At 45.3% G+C, this 27,616-nt stretch overlaps 1 protein-coding gene and 1 long non-coding RNA gene across 2 annotated transcripts; one reads left to right on the top strand and one right to left on the bottom strand.

The window, feature by feature from the left end:
• The first annotated feature begins 1,112 nt into the window (after positions 1-1,112).
• On the top strand, positions 1,113-27,616 carry IFNAR1 (interferon alpha and beta receptor subunit 1). The gene is made up of 12 exons (XM_060640409.3): positions 1,113-1,249; positions 1,453-1,601; positions 5,569-5,692; positions 11,336-11,514; positions 13,260-13,417; positions 13,527-13,665; positions 14,566-14,680; positions 18,132-18,331; positions 18,443-18,600; positions 21,367-21,517; positions 23,187-23,332; positions 24,442-27,616. Exons 1-12 carry the CDS (start codon positions 1,128-1,130, stop codon positions 24,679-24,681), a joined length of 1,881 nt encoding a protein of 626 aa, XP_060496392.1. The 5' UTR covers positions 1,113-1,127; the 3' UTR covers positions 24,682-27,616.
• LOC144617394 (uncharacterized) lies at positions 22,375-24,195 on the bottom strand. The gene is made up of 2 exons (XR_013557839.2): positions 23,793-24,195; positions 22,375-23,367 (listed from the first exon to the last, which is right to left on the bottom strand). It is a non-coding gene; the product is annotated as an uncharacterized LOC144617394 (long non-coding RNA).

Below are 27,616 nucleotides of genomic sequence, written 5' to 3'. Positions count from 1 at the left end.
TTTTAATAAAAACCTTAAGTCAAAAAGTCATTGTAAAGTCTTTAAAAATAAGTATGATTTAGTAAGTGCAACCAGGAATTTCCCTTTTCCATTTGGCCCCACATATTCTCGTGGGTTATTTTTCCATCTACCACATCCTTAAAACAAAGAACTGACTGGGACGCCTGGTGGCTCAGTCCCTTAAGGGGCGACTTCAGCTCAGGTCATGATCTCCCAGTCTGTGAGTTCCACCTCTGTTACGCTCTGTGTTGACAGCTCAGAGCCTGGAGCCTGCTTCAGATTCTATGTCTTCCTCTCTCTATCCCCTCCCCCACCCTCAAAAATAATAAACATTTAAAACAAAACAAAGAACTGACAAACTCAGAATTAAACCTAAAAGTTTCCTGAATCACAAAGTAGTAAGTTTTTGGTGTAAAAACAAAAATGAGGCTTAACAACTGGTTAGACTGAACTAAAAATCATTTCTCACTTAAAATGGCTGAATCTCATGGTATGTAAATTATACTTCAACGTTGTTTACAAGGCAAATACCAAGTGCATTGTTCTCTACAAATATTCATTTTATCACATAATTGATAATATCCTTTAGTTGTAATTAACAGCTAGCTTTGCTTATTTCATCTCTCATCCTTTATATTTTTCGTTTTGCATATTTCAATAATGTACATAATCTGTTATTACAGCATTTAAATAACCATTTGAATGGTGGACCCATAGTGTTTACAGCTAAGGGAAAGCGATCAAAAATGCTTAGAGACCGCTGTCTTGGAGACCACCCCAAGCCCGGAGGCCGTCAGGACTCTCTCCCAGGGTCTCGGGGGCCCCTCGGCCAGGTCGCCCCGAAAAGGAGTGCTCGAAACATCTTGGTTTACCTACGGACACTCTTGCCCTTCGTTCACAGCGCTCTGCACGGAAACGGCCTGGCCCGCTCAGCAGCTTCCTCATTCCTGCCTCCCTGAACCCCCAAGCCGCCTAACGCGGCATTTCCAAGGCCTCCCGCCGCAATTAGAGGACCGAGGTTGGATAACTCCTGGGCCCTAAGGCCAGTGCAAGTGCGCGCCGCATTCTTGCGAGGGTCGAGGCCTCCAGTTGGGCGTGGTCTTTCCGGAATGAGAGGGTGAGCCGCCATGGGCGGTCACTGGCGGGAAAAAGGAGGAGTGAGGAGCACAACACACTGCCCACCGCCACTCGAGGAGCGAGCGTCCGGCCCACCTCCCTCCTCGCCGGAGTCCACCGGCGCCCCCGACTCGTAGGAGGGGGAGCCCGCGCAGGGGGCGGGGCGAGCGTGGGCGGGCGGGGCGTGCGCGGGGGGGGCGGGGCGAGTGCGCGTCGGGGGTGGGCGCGGAGAGGCGGGGCGAGCGCGGGGTGAGGGGTGGGAGGCGGTCGCGGACAGGAGGTGACTGTGCAGTGGGCGGGGCGAGGGGCGGAGCGAGAAGCCGCTTTTGCGCCGAGGGTTGCCTTGCGTTGTAGGGTTCTGCCCGAGGTGACCGAGGATGTGACTGGCCCGGCCGGCGGCGGCCAGCGGAGGATGTTCTCCCTCCTGGGCGCGACGACCCTGATGCTGGTTGCTGGAGCGCCGTGGACTTTGCCCGCAGCCGCAGGTGAGAGACGAGGGGTCCGGGGCTGGGGGGGGCGGGCATCAGGCTGGGCGGTAGGGGCGTTGGAAGCCTCCGCCCTTGGAGGCCGGTGGAAGGGGCTGACGTCTGGGAGACCTCTGCTCGTCCGTGGTCACAGCGCTCAAATCGAAAATCAAGAGGAAATAGTGTTCGAGGATCCTTCCACGCCGCTTGCTTGGGAGCCAGCGCACCCGTCCCCCGGCAGGGGACTCCCTCCCCGCCATCCCTCCCCGGGCTCCCACCCCCGCGGTGCTGGGTGTTCAGAGCCTTCCTGTCGCCTTCGTGTCTCTTTGAAAAATCCGGCAGCTTGACTAGAGCTTTAAAAAATAACCAAGGCTTTAGCCGCGAGCTATGCTGCTGCTCCTGAAACCGTGTCTCAATTCAGTAAACAGTTATTGAGATCCTAATGTTGCTCTCTTTCAAAGTCATAAAAATATTCATACTTTTTAAACCTAGTAAATGCAATTCTGGACCCTGGCTTCAGAAAATTATCCAACATGTGGGAGGAAATTTAATATGGGAGGATGTATGTGTTTGGATTTATGTCAGGCTTAAGAAGATAGTAAATCATTTCTGACCATCAGTAGGCATGTGAAAAGCTGGAAGCAACCAATTGTGTAAATTGTACACGGTACAAAGGTGAAATAGACTTGTTGTCAAAAGGATATCGCTGACAGTAATAGGACAAAATCTGAAATCGAAGATGCTACTTAATGACTATTTCCAAGTTCTTTTCCATTTTTCAGTCAATTATTTGGTGGTCTCCCAAATGCCAAGATGCCCCTAACTTCAGGGTCTCTCTGCTTCAGCAGTAGAAGGACTGCATCCCAGAGGAAATCCCTGGTTCTACCCCATCAATGTCCTCTTCTTGTCTCAAGGCTCAGAATTGTTGGAATTAGGCTGGTCTAAACTGGAGACCATAAATGCTTTCGGATCTTTTATTGATTCCCATAAACCCGATCACTGCCCTTTGGCTGCATAGAATCCAGAAAATTACAACAAACGGGATGGGAATAAAGTTTAGAGGAGTGCAATAAGGAAAAGTAGTCTCAGTGATGAAGTCACAGAGAAAATGAATGTAAAAAAGAAAATTGAGGGAGGGGAGACTCAATAAGGAGCTCCCCAAATTAAAAAAAAAAAAACATTTTCAGATGTTTTCTAAGATGCCTCCCCTTTTGACTGCATACCGTAATATCTCCAGCTGGAAAATAGAGGAAGCAGTCCCAATAAAGAAAGTTCTACATGTGGACTCCTATGGTCGAAAGTCTGCAAGGAGATAATTGCTTGCCTTGAGGCAGAAGTAAAGGCTAGAAATACAGTAGGAATACATTTGAAAGCCAGTCTTTAAAAAACTGTAGTTTGTCATAACGAAAGATCAGTCCTTTGTGATGTTGAAGAAATTCCCGTGAACTCAGCATTACGCTGAGTAGTCTGAGAAATGCAGGTTAAGTATGAAGCTATATAGACCCTGCCCTTAAGGAATTTGTAATCTGATGGCAGGTATGTGCGTGACACAAAGAAGCAATTGAGTTTTGTTTTTTAGTTTGTTTGTTTGTAACATCTTCTTTCAATGAGTTTTGAGGTCCTGCTAGATGTCAGGTACTGTATTGAGTATCTACTTTAGTGTGCAATTAAGCAAATGGATTCCTGCTACAACATATAAAGAGCAAGTTAGTATGGGCCGCAGTATTTGAGCTTCAGTATTTGAGCTTCCGTGAGCTGGGTCTGGAGTGTGAGAGGAAGAAAAATTCAGGTTGGAGGGGCCAAAAGGGAAAAATAAGAAGACAGGAGATCCAACTGGGGGAAGATTTGTACTCAAAGCATAAGAAATAAAGCAGATCTCTAGATAGAAGTCCTTAAAAATAAACAGAAGAGGGGCGCCTGGGTGGCTCAGTCGGGTAAGCATCCGACTTCGGCTCAGGTCATGATCTCGCAGTTCACGAGTTCGAGCCCTGCATTGGGCTGTGCTGACAGCTCAGAGCCTGGCGCCTGCTTCAGGTTCTGTGTCTCCCTCTCTCTCTGCCCTTCCCCAGCGCATACTCTCTCAATAATAAATAAAACAGTAAAAAAAAAATTCTTAAAAAAAAAAACACAGAAGGGTTCAGGCTTGTTAATGAACACGTTTGCAAGTTCCTGTAGGGCTCGGCTGACATGATCAACATTCACACCTCTATGAGATCTAAGAGATCTCATATCTCTATCTAAGAGATACCTCTATCTCTTGATTTTGTCATGTGAATATTTGGTTTCTGTCAGTAGCTGTTCCCTTTGAATCACACCTGTCTCATTCTCTATCAGAATATATGAAGCGTGAACATAGAATGTGAAACCAAACTGAGGCTGTTACCCAGTGGGACCCTGTATCCTCTCATTGCTTCTAAGATCAAAGAAGATGTTTATACAGACTATTTTTTCTTTTTTTTTAACCTTAACTAAAGAATGCTTTTAGTGCTAAAAAGTGCCAACTGTAATCTGAGACTTCAGCAAGTTGTAATCTTTTTGCTGGTAGGTCTTTTTCTTTTTTTTTTTAATGTTTAATTTCTTTTCGAGAGAGCACAAGTAGGGGAGGGGCAGAGAGAGAGGGACAAGAGGGAAGGGACTTGAACTCACAAACCACGAGACCGTGATCTGAGCTGAAGTTGGACGCTCAACCGACTGAGCCACCCAGGCGCCCCAAGGTCTTTTTTTTTAAATTAATTAGTTTGTATTTATTTATTTATTTTTGTCATCATGATGAGGGCATTAATCCCCATCTCCTAGTTCACCCATCCCCCACCTACCCTCCCTCTGTTAACCACTAGTTTGTTCTCTACAGTTAATCTGTTTCGTGGTTTGTCTCTTTTTTCCTTTGCTCATTTTGTTTCTTAAATTGCACATATTAAAAGAAGGGACGCCTGGGTGGCTCAGTCGGTTAAGCGTCCGACTTCAGCTCAGGTCATGATCTCACAGTCTGTGAGTTCGAACCCCACGTCGGGCTCTGTGCTCACAGCTCAGAGCCTGGAAGCCTGCTTGCGATTCTGTGTCTCCCTCTCTCTCTGCCCCTCCCCTGCTCATGCTCTGTCTCTCTCTGTCTCAAAAATAAATAAAAACATTTTAAAAAATTTTTAAACTTGCACATATTAATGAGATCATACGGTGTTTGTATTTCTCTGCCTGACTTACTTCGCTTAGCATTATATTCTCTGGCTCTCTCCATGTTGTTGCAAATGGTAAGATTTCATTCTGTTTTACAGCTGAATAATATTCCATTATACCTACACACCACATCTTCTTTTTCTGTTCAGCTACTGACAGACACTTGGGCTGCTCCCATAACTTGGCTTTTGTAGATAAAGCTGCAGTAAACATAGGGGTGCATGTATCCTTTTGAATTACATTTTCACATTTTTTGGGCAAAGAGACATTTTTTCAAATAAAAGACAATTTTCCTTTGTTTCTTTTCTCCAGCTTTACTGAGATGTATTTGCCATATAAGGCTAACTTTTTGCAGATTAAAAAAATCTCAGCCTTTTTCCAGCTTTCTCAAATGCAGAGATATAATTAGCAGCCTCCCTGGGCCGCGAGCAATTATTGGGTTTTTGTTTTAGATTTTTGTATATGCTTTATTATATTTGAATGCATTCACCCTTTAATCAGTGATGTGAAAGGAAGACTCACGTTTTTTTTTTTTTAATTTTTTTAATGTTTATTTATTTTTGAGACAGAGAGAGACAGAGCATGAACAGGGGAGGGTCAGAGAGAGGGAGACACAGAATCTGAAACAGGCTCCAGGCTCTGAGCCGTCAGCACAGAGCCCGACGCGGGGCCCGAACTCACGGACTGTGAGATCATGACCCGAGCCGAAGTCGACCACCCAACCGACTGAGCCACCCAGGCGCCCCAAGACTCACGTTTTAAAGAATATGCACGGTGTGTATGTAACTGTGTTCTTTTTTGTTGCCTTTATTTATAGGGGGAACAAATCTAAAATCTCCTGAAAATGTAGAGGTCCACATCATCGATGACACCTTCACCCTGAGGTGGAATGGGAGCGATCCAGCTGGCGGGAACGTGACGTTCTCAGCAGATTATCAAGTGTATGTGACTCTACTGGTTGGTTTGCAAGAACCATCTGAATCATTTCGAACCATTGTAACCCTGTCATTTGCTTCTCAGAGTTGGGAAACCATCGGCTTTTCCATCTTCTAGAGGAATTTTATGTCTGTGTGATATTTATGCCTTCGTTTCTACGAATTCATCTTTGGGTGTTTCAGCAAAAGAGGTTTGGGGGATAAGGGTGGCAGACAGCTTCTGTAGACCACACTTTTCTCTTCTAGACGCTCCGCCTTCTTTGAGTATAAATTAGGGTCGGAACTTGAACGGGTCTTGAGGACATGGGAGAGGGCCCCAAAAGGTCTATCCATGGTCTTGGGATAGGCCACCCGCACCCTGCCGGTCAGGCTTTACTATCTCCATTAGGCACAATGTTTTCATTTTAGATACAGGACCTCGCATTTCCACAGACCCTGTTTCTGGAGTTTCTGTCTCCTCCCTGGTGCTAATTTCCTACGTAATAGCTGCCAAGATAATTGGGCAGGTGGGGAGTTGCAGAAGAAAGGATTACAGGAGGAACACAGCTCAGGAAGCACAGTACTTTGCTTTGGGTGTCCTGGGTGTTAAGTGTTCCCTGTCCGGGGTGATCTGTGTCCAAGAAAGAGCGGCCGGAAATTGGGCGGTGAAGAAACGGGGTGCAGGACCTCCAGAACCAGGACGCTCCCACTTCAGCCACAGCCCCGGCACCCTCCTTCTCCCATTGATTGTTCTTTGGAGTTTTGTTTGTTTTTTTAGGTTTATTTATTTATTTTGAGAGAGAGAGAGAGAGAATGAGCAGGGGAGGGGCAGAGAGAGGGGGCAGAGGATCCGAAGGGGGCTTCTGTGCTGACAGTAGACAGCCCGACACAGGGCTCGAACTCACGAACCGTGAGATCATGACCTGAGCTGAAGTTGGACGCTTAACCGACTGAGCCACCCAGGCGCCCCCTCCAGTTGGTTGTTAATAGAACTGTGAGATAAATCCCACAGCTTTAGTAATTAGCATGTGTGTACTTGTGCATGTGTACATATATATATGTGTGTGTGCGTGTACACACACGAACTTGTATACATACATACATGGTTTTTCTCGGAATTAATTATTTAAGAATTTATCTCTAGGGGCGCCTGGGTGGCGCAGTCGGTTAAGCGTCCGACTTCAGCCAGGTCATGATCTCGCAGTCCGTGAGTTCGAGCCCCGCGTCAGGCTCTGGGCTAATGGCTCGGAGCCTGGAGCCTGCTTCCGATTCTGTGTCTCCCTCTCTCTCTGCCCCTCCCCCGTTCATGCTCTGTCTCTCTCTGTCTCAAAAATAAATAAACGTTAAAAAAAAAAAAAAAAAAAATTAAAAAAAAAAAAAAAAAAAAAAGAATTTATCTCTAGGGGCGCCTGGGTGGCTCAGTCGGTTAAACGTCCGACTTCAGCTCAGGTCACGATCTCGCGGTCCGTGAGTTCGAGCCCCGCGTCGGGCTCTGGGCTGATGGCTCGGAGCCTGGTGCCTGCTTCCGATTCTGTGTCTCCCTCTCTCTCTGCCCCTCCCCCGTTCATGCTCTGTCTCTCTCTGTCTCAAAAATAAATTAAAAAAAAAAAAAAAAACGTTAAAAAAAAAAAAGACTTTATCTCTAGAAACTCTTTAAGTTGAACTTGGAGTTTTGTCACTTTTGTTCTTTGCTCTCGTTGAGAACTTTCTCATGAAACAACTGCTTTCTGTATAACAAAGGTCGTTTTGGATACTCTTTTTTTTTTTTAATTTTTTTTAACGTTTATTCATTTCTGAGAGACAGAGACAGCATGAGCAGGGAAGGGGCGGAGAGAGGAGACACAGAATCTGAAGCAGGCTCCAGGCTCCGAGCCATCAGCACAGAGCCCGACGTGGGGCTCGAACTCACGAGCCGTGAGATCATGACCTGAGCCGAAGTCGGACGCTCACCCGACTGAGCCACCCAGGCGCCCCTAGATACTCTTAATTAAAGTTACCCTTTTAATAAAGAATAGTCATAGACAGCGCTCTTGTACTGTTGTTCCTCCGCATCCTGTTGCTTATCCTGAATTCTCCAGTCCATAATAGCCTTTTACCCTTTCTGACTTTAGCATCGAATGCATTATTTCACGGTGTTCTTATTCTACCCTGTTCTACTAGCTTTATAAATAATCGCCTTGTAAAAATATGCCAGACCACCAGTTTAAGGAGACAGTGTGGCGATGGTGTAGTGTCGTGCGTACTTGGGCCAGGCTGCTTGGGTTTAGAGCCGTCCCATGCTACCTATTCTGTCCCAGTTTTCTTGCCTGTTACGTTGTGATAATAAAAACTAATACGACCCTATATGTTTATCATCCAAACCAAGACATTTTTCGGAGTTAGAAGGGGCAGTTAATTTTAGATAAGCGAGAACAACAAACTACCACCAGCACCACCCCAGGCACGCTGAGATGGGGCACCCCTGTAATAAGGGGTCGAACTCTGAAGGCTGTTAGAAGTATATAGAACAGTTGTATGGAAGGTGCCTAGAGCACTGACATGGAGTAAATGATCAGTGGAAGTGTCGTTAATCGCAGCAGCAAACAAATATTTTTTAACGTAGTGTTTCTCAGAACATAGGACACGGGCACTGGTGATATAAATGGCGCATAAAAAAGCTGTTAGGATTCCAGTGTCTGTAGAACACATGCCAAGACATCAGTGTTTGTGACCTATATCTACAGTTTATTATGATGTATGTAGTGTTTAGTATTGATTCTTTCATTCAGTAAACACTGAGTGCCTTCTGTGCCGAATCCTCCTGTGGGCACTTAGAATATATCCGTGAATAGGAAAGACAAAGGTGGCAGGTGATTATGTTATGACACTGGTTTTATGAAATGAGTTTTGTGTTGGTTACGTAATCAGTTTCAAATTCTATTTTGTTCTGATCTAAATACTTTTATGATAAAGTTGAGTTCGGGGTTTGTTTTTTCTTTAAGTAACATAAAAGCAGCTACCACCGCATTAGCTCCCTCGTCTACAGAAGCCTTGGAATCAAGGATGTAAGTGCATCTCCTGGAACAGGAAAGAGGTAAAGAGTGAGAGTGGGTTAGAACCATGTCAAGACTTGGTTTTAGAAGTTTTATAAGGTCGGGGCCCCTGGGTGGCTCAGTTGGTTAAGCGCCCGACTTTGGCTCAGGTCATGATCTCACTGCTCGTAAGTTCAAGCCCCGCATGGGGCTCTGTGCTGACAGCTCAGAGCCTGGCACCTGCTCTGGATTCTGTGTCTCCCTCTCTCTTTGCTCCTCCCCTGCTCACGCTCTGTCTCTCTCTCTCTATCTCTCTCTCTCTCAAATATTAAAACAAAACAAAACAAAAAAAACTCATAAAATTTTTATAAAGTTTTCTGTTTATATTAAGAGTTTCTGGATTTTTAAAAATAGATTCTGGGGATGCCCGGCTGAATCAGTCAGTTGAGCATCCAACTTGATTTCAGCTCAGATCATGATCCCAGGGTTGTGGGATCTAGCCCTGTGTCGGGCTCCATTCTGAGTGGGGAGCCTGCTTAGGATTCTCTGTCTCTGTCTCTGTCTCTGTCTCTCTGTCTCTCTGTCTCTCTCTGCCCCACCCCCACTCTTTCTCTCTCAAAATAAAAAATAGATTCTGGTGTGGAGAAGTGTCTCAGGAATGGTATCATTAAATGCCAGCTCTAACCTCACAGCTCAGATGAGTAAAATAAAAAAGGGAAACCGGCCAGGAATGAAGCTTTCCACATGCTAGTGTATGTTTTTGGCAGATTTTTCAAAGGTTTCTTTTTTGAAAAATGAGATAGACTTGTATTGGGGTCCTCAAAGAACTTATGTGGATAGATCACCCCTGGAGTCTGTTGTCTTAAAGCATTTTTATTTCCATGTATTTCCTTTATTTATTTATTTATTTATTTATTTGAAAGAGAGAGAGAGAGAGCACACCCAAGTGAGCTGAGCGTGGAGCCTGACACAGGGCTCAATCCCACAACCCTGGGATTGTGATCTGAGCTGAAATCAAGAGTCAACTGCTCAACCACCTGAGCCACCCAGGTGCCCCTTAAAGCATTTTTTTAAATTTTTTCTTTTTTTTTTTTTTTTAACGTTTATTTATTTTTGAGACAGGGAGAGACAGCATGAACGGGGGAGGGTCAGAGAGAGAGGGAGACACAGAATCTGAAACAGGCTCCAGGCTCTGAGCTGTTAGCACAGAGCCTGATGCCGGGCTTGAACTCACGGACTGCGAGATCATGACCTGAGCCGAAGTCGGATGCTTAACCGACTGAGCCACCCAGGCACCCCCTTAAAGCATTTTTAAAATGAAATCTACAATATTCTCCTTCCCTCCTCGTCCCCCTCCCCTCCGAGGAGCAGCTTAGGCTGGAGCCATGAATCCATCTTGACAAAAATGCCTTCTCACCAGATAGTTCCTCTGCCTGGTTGAAGGTAGACAGGGCTTCACATAGGCAAAAAATTTCGAAACCTGGCAAGTTTCCTCTCACCTTCCCGTCAGTCTCCTCGGTAGGTCAGGCAAAGTGACATGTGGCAACATGACCCTTTCCCTTTTAGGCCCTCCTTGCCAATTTGATTTCTTCCTGTTTTTTGAAGAATCTAATATTGATCAGTTCTACTTTTGAATGGACTAAATCCACTTCAAAGAATTTGTTAATTTATGTTAACATTTTAAGTTCTTTGTCTCTAGTGATGTAGCAGGATTACTGCAATTAGCCAGCCAAAGAGACAGTTTGGTCTTGATGAGGGCAGGGGAAGTTACCAAACCATGCTGATTCTGAGGTCTTTCTTTGGTCTGGTAAATCTATTCGTAGGACAAGTTTAGAAGGGCGTCATCGGGGCGCCTGAGTGGCTCAGTCGGTTGAGCGTCCGACTTCGGCTCAGGTCATGATCTCACGGTTCATGGGTTCAAGCCCCGCATCGGGCTCCGTGCTGACAGCTCGGAGCCTGGAGCCTGCTTTGGATTCTGTGTCTCCCTCTCTCTCTTCTCCTCCCCTCCTTGCAGTCTGTCTCTCAAAAATAAAAATAAACATTTAAAAAAAATTTTTTTTTTTAAAAAAGAAGGGAATCATCAAATCCAGTTACCAAATTTTCGATAAGATCCAGAAATACAAGGCAGTTGGCCAGAAGTCACACAGCTATTCTTAACAAAGTTCGCTGTTACCTTATGTGTTATTTCTTTCTCTGCTTTTTTGAAATCCTTCCTAATACAAACCGTCACAAAATTATAGAACCGTAGTAAAAAATTAACTCTGTCACGGGGTTCCTGGGTGGCTCAGTCATTTAAGTATCCAGCTCTTGATTTTGGGTCGGGTCTTAACCCCACAGTCGTGGGATTGAGCCCCACACTGGGCTCCGTGCTGGCAATGGAGCCTGCTTGGGACTCTCTCTTGCACTCGTGCACACGCGCTGTCTCTCTCTCTCTCTCTCTCAAAAAAATTAACTGTCAGAATTATTCCATTTTATAAATAATAACTTGGTATATATGTATTGAAAAAGTGCAGAGTTGCAGAGGAAAACGTTAACAGGACCTCAAATAGAAAAAAAATAACTACTTAGACCAGCTTTATAATGTCAGTAAACAGAGACTGTGTTTAACACTTGTATTTATGTGTTTTCTTATGCATTTATTTGCCTTTTTATTTTAAAGACCCAGAAATGATACTTGGCTAAAATTGCCTGGGTGTCAATCTGTTACTAGTACCAAATGCAACTTTTCTTCACTCAAGCTAAATGTTTACGAAAAAGTCAAATTGCGTGTAAGAGCAGAAAAAGGAAACGAGACTTCTCCATGGCATAATGTTGACGCATTCGCCCCATTTGAAAAAGGTAAGAAGTTGCCAGCTGAATTACAGTATATTCTTCATTAAATCTCACTGCAGCAGCTCACTTCGTAAGCCTGTTCATTTGCACGATGTGAAGTCTCCCATTAAAAAAAAAAAAAAAGAAAAAAAGCGGGCCACCTAGGTGACTCATCGGTTAAGCGTCCGATTCCGGCTCAGGTCATGATCTCGCGGTTCGTGGGTTCGTGCCCCGTGTCGGGCTCTGTGCTGACAGCTCGGAGCCTGGAGCCTGCTTCCAATTCTGTGCCTCCCTCTCTTTCTGCCCTTCCCCTGCTTGCTCACATTCTCTCTCTCTCTCTCTCTCTCAAAACTAAATACTAAAACAAAAAAAACTCCCAAGAATGATCTGTATCCCTCTCTGCACTTCTCTGCCTGCCGCTCAGCCTGCAGCCTTCTACATCAATTCCGTCCCTCATCACTACACAAAACCACTCTCGTCCAGTACCCTGGTGACGTCAGCGCCGAGTGAGTCCCCAGCCCTCTTCTAGATCTCCAGGGCCCTGCTCCCTCCCAGCACTCCTGCGCATCAGATCCCTCCTTTGCCACTTTGTTCCGGCCCCCCTGACCTTTCAGTGCCCCACTGCTTACAGGGCTCGGTCCTCGCCTCTTCTCTTTCTACGCTCATCCGCTGCTAATCTGGCTTTCGAGCCCATCTGTATGCTCTTGAGAAAGGCCCACGCTTACACCTCCAGCCCCACTCTTTTCCCCTTGCCTTTAGACTGGTATCAGCAGTTCTCGAATTCAGCATCCCCGCGTAGATGCCTGGGGGTCATCTGGCCAAAGCTCTTGATTTCCTCCCCCCAAAACCTGCTCCTCTAGCAGTTTTTTCCATCCCTTCTAAGGACAGCACCTATTTATTCGCTCGCTCCGGCCAAGAGTCTTGGAGTCCTCCTTGGCATCCTGCCTCCAGCCTGCCAAGGAATTCTGAAAGATCAACCTTCAGAGCATGTCCCGAATAGGATCCTCTGTCACTGCACCCCACCCCCCAGCCCCACCTGGGCCAGCCTTCACTAAGCCACTCCCACTGGCCACTTGAACTTCTGCAGTAGCTTCTTCCCGGCCTCCCTGCTTCCTCGGACATTAACTAGGATGATCTTTCCACAATGTAAATCACGGCGGCATGGCTGTCCTCGGATCTCACCCCGACACTGATTAACTACATGAACTAGGAACTACTACGGGGTTCTTCCTTTGTCATCTGGCTCCCAGCTACTCCTCTGATCTCCTTTTCAACCATTCAGCCATTCAAGCCTCTTCATCATCTCTTGCAAAGGGGGAGCACATTCCCACCTCGGAGGCTCCGCACTTGGAGCACCCTCGGGCAGGAATACCTTTTCCCTACGTAATGTGCATGACTGCCGCCCTTAAGTGACTTATGCCTCTGAGCACCTGTCTCAGAGAGGCTTTTCCGGACTAATTTACCTAAAACAGCCCTTGCCTCCGTCCTCTATCCCTTTATGTCACTTCATTTTTCCGTATAGCACACCACATTGTATGTATTCGTTTATTTGGGTGTTTGGGCGTTTTTGTTTTTTTTTTTTTATTGTCTTTTTCGTTTGTTTGTTTGTTTTGTTTTTTGCCGTATGCCCCACTGAAATGTAGGCTCTGCGAGGGACTTTCTCTGTTTGACTATGCCAGGCACATACGAAGCACTTAGAATTATTGGCCAACTGAATGTTTTGACCTTGTGTTAATGAAATTGTTATAATAAATACGTTGGTCTTTTTACAGCTCAAATTGGTCCTCCAAAAGTACATTTAGAAGCCGAAGATAAGGCAATAAAAATAAACATCTCCCCACCTGGAGCAAAAGATGGTGTCATGTGGGCTCTGGATAGCTCAAGTTTTACATACAGCTTAGATATCTGGAAAAACTCTTCAAGTGCCGAAGTGAGCATGACTTTTACCTTTGTTCAGCAGAAGGGCAAAAGGACATAGATCTGTTCCAGATTTTGACTGTATACTTTTTAACAGCAGAATTCTATTTGTTTTATTATAGATAAAGACTAAAACTGTTTATCCCAGGGACAAAATTTATAAACTCTCACCAGAGACGACTTACTGTTTAAAAGTTAAAGCAAGACTTCTGCCGAGAAAAATTGGTGCCTATAGTCCAGTGTATTGTATAAAGACCACAGGTAAGGAGGAAGTTATGCTTTAGATTCAGTAACTGTATGTCCGGATGGGCAATCTATTAATTGTGGCATTTTTTCCCCCTTGGGTTGCTGGAGGTTATATGATGGTTTAATAGATGTTAAAACAAAAACATTATCACTGCCGTTACATAAGGGGAAAAATGTCACAGTGTTTGGGATTGTTTTTGTCTCAAGTCCAGAGGAATGAAAATTCTGCCTAAAAGTCTAAATAATTTCTAATGACAAAAGCTGATTTTTATTCGCTCAGAATCCACAAAGTAGCTGCCAGAGGAGCAGTTAGTTTTCCAAAAAGTATACCTTTATAAGTGAAATGTTCAAATGTGAAAGCATCCTGATATATTTCATCAATGACATCTTGCCAGTAATTAAGGTCCGGGGTTAGGAGCGTAGGTTTGTTTGTTATTTTGATCGTCAGTTTAATATGCTTTGTTTAATATGCAACACAGAAGGATTTAAAGTTTTCCTCTCCTGCCTCCTTTCCCCTGGTTCCGTTTATTAGTGACAAGCGCTGCTCTCATTTTGTACATATTCTTTCCTGCCTTGGTCAGGGCTCGTGTAAGCATACGCACAGACCTACAGTTTCTTGGTTTTGGCTTTCAAAATAAAAAAATTGGATCCTGCTAGATCTGTCTTTCCACTTCCTCGTTTAACCTAATGCACTGAGGATCTCTTTGTGCGTGAGCACATACAGATCTATCGCATTCTTTTAAGTGGCTGAACCATACTGCATTGTGTGAACATACACCAGAACTCACTTAGCCGTTAACCCCGTGATAAAATGTAAGCCTTTTATTTTCTTTGCCGTGCCGCTAAGAATTCTTACCATACGTTATCTCCCTAAAGTAAAAATGCATGCTTTTCTGTGTAATCTTTGTCTTCTAGTTGAAAATAAGCTGCCTCCACCAGAAAACGTTCGAATTGATGCTGTAAATGACATCTGTGTTCTTAAGTGGGATTACGCATCTGAAAACATGACTTTTCAAGCTCAGTGGCTCCAGTAAGTCCTAGTCCATTAGTTTCCTTTTGCACAGTTTATTTTGCACAGTTCGTTATGGTTCCTTTCGTTCCACTTCAGCCCCCCACTGTTCCAGGCACACGTGCTGACTGATGGAGACGCGTTACCCTATATCGGAAACGGGATGTTTAATACCGGTTCCCGCTCTGCCGGTAACTGACTGGATGACACTGAGCTAATCCCTTACTCTTTTGGCCTCACTCTCCTCATTTGTTGTAAGATGGGCACACTCTCATAATATCTCGAGTGCCCACTGGCTCTTTTTCTTTTTCCTAAGTATGTGTCTCGTTGTGTGTGTCATTTCCCCATTCTGCCATACTTGACCCATGACCCTGACCTGTTCTTCAGAACTCGCTTTTTCCGGGAGTCCTTGAAATGATCTCGGTCCAGCCACTCTGCCTTGCTCAAGTCAGCCTTCCCATTTCCTTGACGACTTCATTAGTTCTGACAGGTGTTTTTAGTGACGACTTCAGTGGGAAACGGAGAGAGCCGGGGAGAACTGTGTTCTCGCCGACACTGGATGACGTCTAGGCGCCGCAGAAGTGGGCCGAGAGAGAACCGCACGCGGTTCACGTTGACCGGGAGGTTGTAGGGGATAAAGAGGCAAATCAGGTGGAAGGAGAAGGGGGCCGTAGGGGAGGAAAGGGATGGGAAAGAAAGCTCTGTTTAGAGCAGAGGGATAGAGGGACCAGAGGCAAGGAAAGAAAGAGCCAGGAGAGAAGCGAGAAGCAAACAGGGCGAAGGGAAGTGGATACTGACTCTGCTGGACTTTCTCTGTCCTTCAGTGTTAGTCGTGGAATAGAAATGTGCCCCCGTGCCTCCATGCGTGCCCATGAACCCTCAGATGGACCAGGAAACCGTGCGGTGGCCTTTTGTGTTCACTTCCCTCCCAGCAGGATGCTGAATGATAGGGCCACAGACGAGAGAGGGATGGAGGTTTCCGGTGGCCCGTCTCGAATTGTCTTTTGGGTACTTGGCCCACTGTACAAAGCCCGCAAGGGACTGTAAAGGGGCAGCCGAGTACGGCCCGTGGTTCCTGAAATCCAAAGCGGGTAGCTGAGGTTGCATAGCAAGGTGTGATTTGGGGCTGAGGAGTGGTGTACAAATTAAAAGGTGACAGAAATCGAAAATGCGAAGGTGCGAGTGGGGCTGGAGAGGCCAAAGGAGCCGCGTGGAGGGGGAGGAGATGTGAACAAGGCCTGGATTGGTGAACCACATGTTTTAAACTGGACGAGACGGGGCACATTAGGCAGAGCTACACCACACGGGAAGCTCAGGCTGCGAAGAGATCTAGAACTAGGTCAGCACGCCTGGGTGGCTCAGTCGGTTAAGCATCCGACTCTTGATTTTGGCTCAGGTCATGGCCTCACGGTTTGTGAGTTCGAGCCCCGCATCGGGCTCTGCGCTGACAGTGCATAGCCTGCTTGGGATTCTCTCTGCCCCTCCCTCCTCTCTAAATAAATAAACTTTAAAAATAGATGATAGATAGATAGATAGATAGATGGATGGATAAAATTAGGTCAAGGTAAGGGGGAGGTACAGTTTTCTATTGCTCTGTAACAAATTACCACAAATTTAGCAGTGTAAAGAGGGCTGTTACCTCCACTGACGTTGGGTCAGGGGACCAGGCCTGGCTTGCATGGTCCCTCTGCTCAAGGGGTCCCAAGGCAGCAGTCAAGGTGTCATCTGGGGCTGTGGTTTCATACAGCCCTCATAGAGGCCCTTGGGGTCCTCTCCTACACTCATGTGGTTGTTGACAGAATTCATTTCTCAAAGCTATAGGACTTGTGGTGACCTACTTCTTGGAGGCCATCGGGAGAGAGAATCTCAGATCTCTAGACCTCTTTTTGGGGGCTTGTTTGATGAGGCAGGTCCCTCAAGCTTAGTGTCATTCAGTTAACAAAGAGTCTGCTGATTTGGGACCTTAATTTCATTTGCAAATCCCTGTATCTTTGCCATATAATGTAACCTACTCAAGAGTTCATGGATTCTGCCCACACTCAAGGGGAGGGAATATATAGGACATGTGCACCAAGGGTGAGAATCTTGGGGGCCATCTTGGAATCTTGCCTACCACGTGGGAGAAGACCCGCGTTGAGAACAGTTGAACCTTTGGTCATGGGAGAGAAATGGGAGAGAAAGTTGAATAGGTAGGATGGAGTAAGATAAGCTTAGCCTCAGACTGCCCTCTAGGCATTTGGGTGCTGTTCAGAATTTTACATTGAGGGATAGGTAACATGAGGTCCATATTCAAGGAGGGTGAAGGTTGCTGCATTGTATGTGATGCAGTGAACCATTGAAACCCCAAAGACAGGAGAACCAGTTAGGAGGCTATTGTAGTTCCAAGCTTGAACTGGGATGCTTCGAGCCGTTGGTTTCTGAGCAATTTACTTGACCTCCCCAGGCTCAGTTAGGTGCCCACATTCTGTTTAGACTTGCTCTTATCACCCTGTGGTGTACATCTCCCATTATAACAGGCAGCCATTGGGGTGTGGGTGGATGTTTCACAGCTGGTTTTCCAGAAGAAAAAGCCTTATTTTTAATGTTTGCCAGTTTTCATGATGTAAATGCTCCCACTGTGGTCACTTTTTTTTTTTTCTTTTTACTGTGTTCACTTTCAAGCTTCCAACATGATGTCATCGAACATGGTGTTGGGAAGAAACACACAGCAAAACTCCATTACATAGTATGTCCACCACATAGATACAATAGGCGTGAATAGCTTTCAGCACAGATAATAAAATATAGTCAATAATTAGGACAAGAGGACTTTCGAGCCAGGTTGTCTGTCACCTGTGCTTCTGACCCACCAGCTACAAATTTAAAAAAAAGACAGAAAATGAAAAAAGAAGAGAAGAGTTTTGAGTATTTTTATTTTTAATGCAAACTCTTTGTAAGCTTATGCAATTTGATCTTTTTTTTTTTTTAATATCTTATTTACTTTTTGGGAAAGTGCAAGTGGGGGAGGAGCAGAGAGAGGGGGACAGAAGACCCGAAGCAGGCTCTGCACTGACAGGGTGACAGCAATGAGCCCGATTTGGGGCTCGAACGCTCAAACCGGGAGATCATGACCTGAGCTGAAGTCGGACGCTCAACCCACTGAGCCACCCAGGGGCCCTGCAGTTTGATTTTTAATAATGGCTTTCAATAATGGGTTCGCAGCATTGCTGACTATTCAGCAGCTGTTTTTGTGTGCTGGCACTGGTCAGCCCCGGCACACCCATGCTTTATCACATTCTGGAACAAGGTCTTCGGTTCTCTGCGTCGTATGGACGTCTCTGACACCGTATTGCGAGACACTGAGGGTGGGGACTGTTTACCTCTGTAACCTTAGTCCCTAACAGAGTGTCTAGCATATTATAGGTGTTTCATAAATACTTATTGAATGATCATGTTTGTAATAAAAAAAATTTTTTTTTTTTTGTCTTAAAAGTGCCTATTTTAAAAAGATTCCTGGGAACAACTCAGGTAAATGGAAACAAATGCCAGGCTGTGAAAATGTCAAAACTACCCAGTGTGTCATTCCTCAAAATACTTTCCAGAAAGGAATTTACCTTATCCGTGTTCAAGCATCTGATGGAAATACCACATCTGTTTGGTCTAAAGAAAAAAGATTTGATGCTCAGTTACAAAGTAAGCCAGTAGTTTTTCCTCCGGAATGTGTTTCTCTGATTCGATGCAAATTCTTAACGCTGTTTTCCTGAGTCCCAAGTTGAGCATCGTGTCTGTACATTTTTTTCCTAGGTGTCCTCGTTCCTCCAACCATTAATGTGAAACCCACAAATGATGTTTCCCTGCGGGTCTTTATCGGCGCTCCAGAAGAGTCTGAAAACAAGTCTGTGAACCAGCATTACTCACTAATTTATGAAATCATATTTTGGGAAAACACTTCAAATGCTGAGGTAAAACACACACACACACACACACACACAACAACAACAACAACAACAACAACAAACTATGTGGTGCAAGTTTGTAATGTAGGGCTGTAAATGTGATTTGGGTAAACAAAGTTTGAAGTTAAAATTTTGGCAAAATTTGTAAACTCTAATAATGTTAGCATCTTTCCATGTTTTGCGTGCTAGTTATGGATCATCTGCGTCTGGGCCCGTTTGTTTTTAACACTCAGATCCCTGAGCCCTTTTACTACTCAAATCAGAATCTCCAGGGGTAGAACTCAGGAATTTGTGTTTTTAAAACGATTCCTGGGTATTTATCTAAACCAGGGTTGCTCAATGCTGTTGACCTTTGGATTGGATCATTCTTTGTGATCAGGGTTGTCTTACACGTTATGGATGCCAGGATCATCCCTCCCAGTCAGGACAACCAAAAAAACCTTTAGATGTTGCCAGATATCCATTGGAGGCAGGGTACCTCTGAGGAGGTGAAGAATCTTAGATGGTACAACGGTTTGTGGCCCTCCAGGAGGAAACCATGCCCCCAGAGTTCAATTTCGCTCAACAAACTCAATTTCGTGGCAAGGGAAAGATTAGAAAACAGTCCTCTAAAAAGGCTCCTGAGCTGGGGGACTCATGAAAAAAAAAAAAAAAGGCTAAGAAACATGGGTTTAAACACTAAAATTCAAAAACCATGCATGGGCAAAGATAATATACAACATCAGATAATCCACATTATTCCTAGATCTCTTTTCCCTGTGGAATTACAGTCAAGGACTCAACCTTTAAAAATCTTAGGCAGTCGAGTGGGGTGAATTCTGTAACTTGACTTCATTTTCAGTTGGAAATCTAAGAAGATTCCAGTGACTTGGCTGCTTTCCTTTTAACTATCTGAACACACTGTAACCAAAGCATAATTTAGTACACTGAGAATTACAGTCAGTTCTCAGTTATCCCTACATCAGGAAAACCTAAACATGTGTCTTAAGCCACCAAATTGTGTAACCTTACACAAGGTGCTTTACCTCTGAGATTTTGTTTCCTCTTTTGTAAAGTGGTGGTAGTCATAGTAACTACATTTTTTTTGAAAGGATGTTTATGTTTATAAGGTTTAAAATGAAGCAACATCTGAGGGGTACCTGGCCAGCTCAGTCGGTGGAACTTGTGACTTTTGATCTTGGATTGTGGTTTGAGCCCCGTGTTGGGTATAGAGATTACTTTAAAAAAATTAAAAAAAAAATTTTTTTTTAACGTTTATTCATTCTTGAGAGACAGAGACACAGAGCAGGAGTGGAGGAGGGGCAGAGAGAGAGACAGGGAGACAGAATCCGAAGCAGGCTCCAGGCTCTGAGCTGTCAGCACAGAGCCTGATGTGGGGCTCAAACCCACGAACTGTTGAGATCATGATGTGAGCCGAAGTCAGACGCCCAACCTACTGAGCCACCCAGGCACCCCTTATTTAAAAAATTGTTTAATCTTTTTAAAAATTTTTTTTTAATGTTCTTATTTATTTTTGAGACAGAGAGAGACAGAGCACGACTGGGGGAGGGGCAGAGAGAGAGGGAGACACAGAATCGGAAGCAGGCTCCAGGCTCTGAGCTGTCAGCACAGAGCCCGACACGGGACTCGAACTCACAGACTGTAAGATCATGACCTGAGCTGAAGCCGGACGCTTAACCGACTGAGCCACCCGGGCGCCCCTAAAAATCTTTTAAAACGAGGCAACATATGAAAATACCTAGCACATGACTTGACAGATAGTAGAGATTAAATAATTTCACTGGCCATCTTGTCCTGTCTGGCCAATACGGCAGTTATTACACTCATGATAGCAACTCCTATTTATTGAAAGCTTATTAAGCAGCAGGTACTGTGGTAAGTCATTTACGTCAACCGTCTCAGTCATTCTTCCACAGAACAACCCTGCCAGACGATCTGATTGATGAAATCATTCAGCAGACACTTGGGATGGAGTGTCTGTCCCTTATTCCTTCCCTGATTGATGCGGAGCTTTCGACAGTGGAACGTGGCTGGGTGTGATGTGAGCATAGTTTGGCTCGGCACTCAGACTTCTCTCGTTTGCCAGGAGGGAACAATGCTCCACCTAGTTTCTGGTCCAAGGAGGATGAGGGACTCGTGGAGGAGACTTAAACCTGACCCACCGCCTCCATGAGGGCTCCCCAGCCAGTCAGAACATGTTGGGGGGGGGGGCGGGGCGGGGGGGGGGGAATAAATGTGTTTTCAGCCATGGGACGTTTAGTGTTATTATGTAACACTGCACGTTACTTCATTGTCCTTGTTTCGTGATGTTGTTACACAGTATTATGGTGGCCATACCTGACTACTACAGGGAGACGCAATAATTGTCTTCGTTTTACAGATCTGGAAATAGGGCAGGGAGAAATGAAATAACTTCGCCAAAGGCCACATAGCTATACGTGATACCTTAATACAGGCAGTTTAAGGCCAGAACCCCCCACTCCTGAGCAGAGGAAGTACAATGGCAATTAATCCAAATCCACGGGTACTTATAAATTAGAGTTGTCTTAGGACTCTATCTTACTCTTTTTTTTGGAAGCAGCATTTTTAACTTTGATTTGGTTCTGATGTGTCATCCAAAACAAATTTATATTTCTTAAATGCACTCCAACTAAATGGTTAGGAGGCGCCAGTCCTAGACTGGATATTTAGAGAATTCAGGAAAGTGACATTCCCTATCTGATTTCCTAAGGTAACTAAATTTTATCAATGATCTCCTTATATTTTTTATAGAGAAAAACTCTAGAGAAAAGAACTGACTTTACTTTTCCTAACTTGAAACCACTGACTGTATATTGTGTCAAAGCCAGAGCACTCACTGAGAATGAAAGGTGGAATAAGAGCAGCGTTTTTAGTGATCCTGTGTGCGAGAAAACAAAACCAGGTCAGAATCTTTCATTATATCTTAAAAAAAAAAATTGTTTTAATGTTTATTTATTTTTGAGAAAGAGAGAGAGAGAGAGAGAGAGGAAGACCGAGTGTGAGTGGGGGGAGGGGCAGAGAGCAGGGCAGACTCAGAATCTTAGGCTCCAGGCTGTGAGCTGTCAGCACAGAGCCCGACACGGGGCTCGAACCCATGAACTGTGAGATCGTGACCTGAGCCGAAGTCGGACACTTAACCAACTGAGCCACCCAGGTGCCCTTGTTGTATCTTTTTTAAAAATGTAACTAGACTTGGGGCGCCTGGGTGGCTCAGTCAGTTAAGCATCCAACTCTTGATTTCGGCTCAGGTCAATGATCTCACGGTTTGGGAGTTTGAGCCCTGCATCAGGCTCTGTGCTGATGGCATGGAGCCTGCCCGGGATTTTCTCTCTCTCCCTTTCCCTGTACCTCCCCTGCGTGCTCTCTCTCTTTCATCAAAATAAACAAACTTTTTTTCTTTTTTTTTTTTTGTTAATGTAACTAGACTGGGGCGCCTAGGTGGTTCAGTCAGTTGAACATCTCTTGATTTTGGCTCAGGTCATGATCTCACAGTTCATGAATCCAAGCCCCACATCGGGCTCTGTGCTGACAGTGTAGAGCCTGCTTGGGATTCTCTCTCTCTCGCTGTTTCTCTGCCTCTCCCCAGCTCGCTCACTGTCTCTCAAAATAAATAAATAAACTTTAAAAATAACTCAATTCACTGAGATTGTAAAATATTTCCTTTTTCACTACTTTAAAAGTATAAAGAGAATATTTTCTTCATGAACTACATGAATCAAAAGTAGACCTTCAAGTTAAGTCTTTCAGTTTTAGAAAATATTTTTCTTTTCTTTTCTTTTTTCTTTTTAATGTTTGATTTTTGCGAGAGAGACAGAGCACAAGCAGGTGAGGGGCAGAGAGACAGGGAGACACAGAAACCAAAGCAGTCTCCAGGCTGTGAGCTGGCAGCACAGAGCCCGATGCAGGGCTTGAACCCACAAACCACGAGGTCACGACCTGAGCGGAAGCCAGACGCTCAATCGATTGAGCCACCCAGGCACCCCTAGAAAATATTTTTAATGCACAGTTCAGTGTTTTTGAATGTGTTAAATTTCTTCCAGTACCCACACAATTAATTGCTGTTACCAGTTACTCTTTAGCATTTAATAAAACTATTTTTGACTTTTTTTTTTTTACATCATTCTTAATACGATTATCATGCAGAAATCGCTTCAGTAGCTCAATTGTGAATTTTGTTATGAGGGAATGGTGAAGTCCCATGTTGTATTTTCCAGTTCCTAGTGTTGACTTGTAGATACTTACTCGTCACAGAATGGTTTTAATCAGGCCAGCTGTGTGTTACAGAAATGCTAGAGAATACTTGGCACGTTGGGAGCCACATGTCAGCGTGGCCTCCTTCACTAAGCCTCTCTTACTTCGCTGGCCAGGCCACCATCTTTAAACGGACATGGGTTGCCTACAGCTGCTGTATGCTCAGTGTAACCAGAAGTATTTCTAAAGGCGTATGGTTGCATACATTTTATGTTTCCTTTCACGTGGCCACGTGTTATGCGCACACAGTGTCAGCACTATTAACGTGTTTGCGTGTCAAAACTTATGTTGAAGCTAAACGTCACTTATTTCTGTTTTAGGAAGTACTTCCAAAACGTGGCTCATAGCCGGGATTTGTGCTGCCTTATTGTCCATCCCGGTCGTCACTTACGTTCTGAAACTGTTCCTGCGATGTGTCCGTTATGTGTTCTTCCCATCAAGTACACCTCCTTCCACGATAGATGAGGTATGTTACTCTTCTGTGTCGCCAGGTGGATTTTTCTTAAAATGAACGGGAAGTATATTTCGTTTCAACAGAATCCATACTTTTTTCTTGTTATGCAGAAACTAATACAGACTGGGCTGTTTTCTTCAGCTTTCAGTAAATTGGCTTTAGAAACAGCCATTTAACATCACATAACATGGACTGGTAACATGTGTCCGTCATCTCCTATTATTCTGGCAGTTTGGCCCCTGTGGCATTTGTTTTACCATTGAAAGGCTTGGCAAAACATAAGAGACCCTTAAAAACTGAGAACCAACCGAGGGTTGATGGGGGGTGGGAGGGCGGGGAGGGTGGGTGATGGGCATGGAGGAGGGCACCTGTTGGGATGAGCACCGGGTGTTGTATGGAAACCAATTTGACAATAAATTTCATATTAAAAAAAAAAAAAGAAAGAAAGGCTTGGTAGTCACCAAAAGCCTACCACATTGTCGTGAGTTGCACAAAGTGTATTCCGTAGATGACCCCACAGACAGGGAAATAAGCCTCCTCTCGCGACACCTCGCGGGTTCCTGTTTGGCACACCTGTGAGGGGAGCCGATTTAATGAAAGCACTCGATGATCAAGGCCCAAGCGCAAGGACCCGGCCTGGGGATGGTGGGTTCGCCTAGGTGGGCTTCAGGCTGCCTGCCTCGAGAGGGTCGTTCGGGGCTCCGGCTTTGCAGCTCCAGAGACGTGGACGCGAATTGTTGATCAGCCACAATCCGTCTGCACGTTCACTCTGTGAGCTCCAGCCGATCACTGAAGAGAACCTGAGCGAGCGCCCTTACGGGGTAAAATTTCCAGACACCCTCGCCACGATCCCAGAGCACCCCCCTCCCCCCCGTTCCGTCCTCTCCCGCGCTCACCGGGCCCCTGACCCTAACAGTGCTCAGATGTACGTGACCTCACAAGTGGCCATGTTCTAAACCTTAGACTGGGGTCGATAGGCTCTTAGCTGACTGTTTTGTCATATGCACGCCAAAGACAGCTTTTCTCGGTACTGGATGTAGGAGACGGAAGCTAGGTGATTAGTAGGAAACTGTTAACTCTTTTAAACAACCTGTTTCCATTCCTCCCCTTCTTTAAATCAGTATTTCTCTGAACCGCCACTCCGGAACCTCCTCCTTTTCACTTCTGAAGAGCAAACTGAAAGGTGTTTTATAATCGAAAATACAAACATTATCACCGCAGTAGAAGAAACTGAGCAAATCGGTGAAGATCACAAAAAATACAATTCCCAAACCAGTCAAGATTCGGGAAATTACTCGAACGAAGACGACAGCAACGACAGCAAAAGCGGCGAAGACTTCCCGCAACAGGAAGCCGAGTGACCGGAAGCGAGCGCTACACCCTCCGGAAGTTGCGTGGGAGGCACGCCGGAAGTGCGAGCTGCGCCGCTTGGTCCCTCTGCTCCGGCTTGCTGGGGAAGGAAAACATCCCCGGGTCGTAGGTCCTAAAATACAGGCAAGCACGTGACAGCGGTATTTGCAAACGGAAGAACACAGATCGGGACACACGTTCTCGGTATTCTTTCCCACGTGTGGAGCCGTGACCGAGGGTGGTTAATTGTGTTCCTGTCGGGTAACACGGTCACCGTGCTGCCTGTGGCTGCGCGTCACCCATTCGTTCGCCATCCTCCATTCCCAGTGTGATAGTTCAGGATTTTTCGGGGAGCAATTTGACACTCTTGTAGGCCCTTGGGAAATTTCCTTAGAAAAGCCGGGTTCCGTTACCACTGGTTTTCTGGAAAACAGCTTAGTCCAGAAAACATCTGCAGATGCCAGGAATGGGATCCATAACATTTTCAGGGGACTTCTCTCCGGGTATCCCCGAAACACTGGCTCTACATCACAGTTACCTCTCCCTTCTGTGGTTGAGGCTTCAAAACAGGTAATCTTTTGCTAGACATTAACACTTCCCGATTCAGAACTTAATTCACAACTTAGTAGAACAGTAGCTTCTGAATTCGCAGCCACCGAAGTTACAGAGAAAGGGCAAACTGTCTAATTAGAGAAGTTAGGATTTTTTTTAGCAGAAGGAAGTATGTAGAGGTGAGCCAGGTGTATGCAGGAAGGCTTGAGACCAGAATTTGCTACCGATAGAGTACGAAGTAGAAGATAATTCAGTAGGAGGAAAGCAGGTGACTTTAATGTAAAATAAGAGTAATGTGTCTAATCAACTTTTAATTATTAACGTGCCGTGTGGTCGCTTTTTGCTAGGCTCGTGTGCCATTTTTTTTTTCCTTTCTCAGTTTTATTGAGATGTAATTGACCTGTAACTTACCTGTGTTGTGTTTCAAACCCGCCCAGCTTCTCTGTGTCGTGTGGCTGTGTTCAGGCATCCCTTCTGTTTCGTTTTCGTGTGCTCGAGAAAAGAAAATGTATTGCCGAGGTGAGGAAGAAAATGTAACTGGAAGGAAAACCTAATTTTAAGAATTACATGTTTTCCAAAGGCCACCTAGAGTTTATATTTAAACTATTCACGGAGATCCTTCCGTTAGGAAGGAAGTCTGGGAATTTTGGTGGCCTCTGGAGGGAGAAGAGATGGGAGTGACATGGTGCGCTGGGACATCCGTAACCTAAGGCCAGTATTGTGTACGCGGTGGTCCCCACGGAGGTGACAGGTTCATCCGTAGGGAAGAAAAGGTTGAAGGCGGCTGCCCTGGGGAAGGCCGTACACCTGCACGTCATGTGCTCTCCGGGACCTGCCATCCAGGCTGCGGGCAGAGCGCCGCGGGGGTCAGGAAGGCCCCGGAGCCCCTCTGAGACACAGGCCTGTGCTGGGGGGATCCCTGAGGTGACCCGCACACATTCGCCTTTTGATCTTTCTGACCAGAGACATTTCCTTGCAGGCAGACCTTCTGGGTTGGCCCTCTATTTGTAGAGGTGATAGGAACGTGTTCGGACACCCTGTCCCCCACCCTGCGGCTTTCATGCCGAGCTGATGGCGACGGTCCCGGCCAGCACCCAGGCCCTAGATTGACCCCGGCAACAAAGCTGGGCCCTACGATGTGGCAGCGTGCGTCTTTACCTCTGTGGTGTTGAGTGAGCACACGTCTCAGCAGCAGCGGCAAACACAAAGCTGCTCAGTTTTGCCCTCGTTGTCTAGACCTGAAAATACAGTTCCTTTCCATTCCGCATTATGGTCTGCTTGTAACACAGCCAGGAGGTGCTTCCTTGCAAAGTGAGGAGTATTTTTTCCGAAGAATAGTTTGCTTGGAAGTATCGTGTCCTCGGGGGTGCCGAGAAAATGCCTCGTGATTACAATATTGATTGTTCTCAGAGAGGCTGAATTTTGTAACCTGAGAGTTTGTGTAAAAGATCTGTATCATCGCAGCTAGAAATCTTTATTATAGATTAATAGCCATTGTAAGTAGTGCCATGGGTCCGTAAACACATACCTTCACGTTTGTATTTACCCTTGCCCTCACATATGATGTGGGCCATATCCCATTGTTAGGACAGCCATAAACCACTTACTAGTGTAGATTCTAATTCGAAAATTAGCAATGCTGCTCAGAACTATGCATCTCAGAGCATTTTAGAATCTGACCAGAAATTTACAACCGGTAAAGTTATTTTTTTAAATAGAATTTGCAGTTTGGGGGCGCCTGGGTGGCTCAGTCGGTTGAGCGTCTGACTTCGGCTCAGGTCACGATCTCGCGGTCCATGAGTTCGAGCCCTGCATCGGGCTCTGTGCTGACTGCTCAGAGCCTGGAGCCTGTTTCACATTCTGTGTCTCCCTCTCTCTCTGACCCTCCCCCGTTCATGCTCTGTCTCTCTCTCTGTCAAAAATAAATAAACGCTAAAAAAAAAAAAAAAAAAAAAAAAGAATTTGCAGTTTGTTATCTTTTTCCCAGCCTGTGACCTTTAAAGCAGCCCCGGATTGCTCTTAAGAATTCTGAGTGTACAAAAACTTTCCTCCCTCCCCTCTCCTTCCTGTGACTCCCCTGACATGTTACATATTTGTTTTTCATGTGGTATCTGTCTGCCCCCATGAGACCAGAAGCTGTATGAGACCAGACTTTCTCTTACTCATTGCTGTATCCTCAGCAGAAAATAATTATCTAATGTGTGAAATCTACAGTTTGAACCACGTGGGTGCCTCTGACAATGTTTGTATGTTTGTTGAGTTTGTTAGAAGGTCATAGCCATGTTTTCAGTGTTTCTTTGCAGTAAACTTGCATCCTTTATTCATGTTTTTGTCTTTAAACCCTGTTACTGTGAACAATTCTATATAATAAACACTGGGGCCAGAAGTCTTCAA

This window comes from Panthera onca, chromosome C2, assembly GCF_046562875.1.
Source record: "Panthera onca isolate mPanOnc1 chromosome C2, mPanOnc1 haplotype 2, whole genome shotgun sequence".
Taxonomy (NCBI): domain Eukaryota; kingdom Metazoa; phylum Chordata; class Mammalia; order Carnivora; family Felidae; genus Panthera; species Panthera onca.
This window is presented reverse-complemented; position numbering and strand designations above follow the sequence as displayed.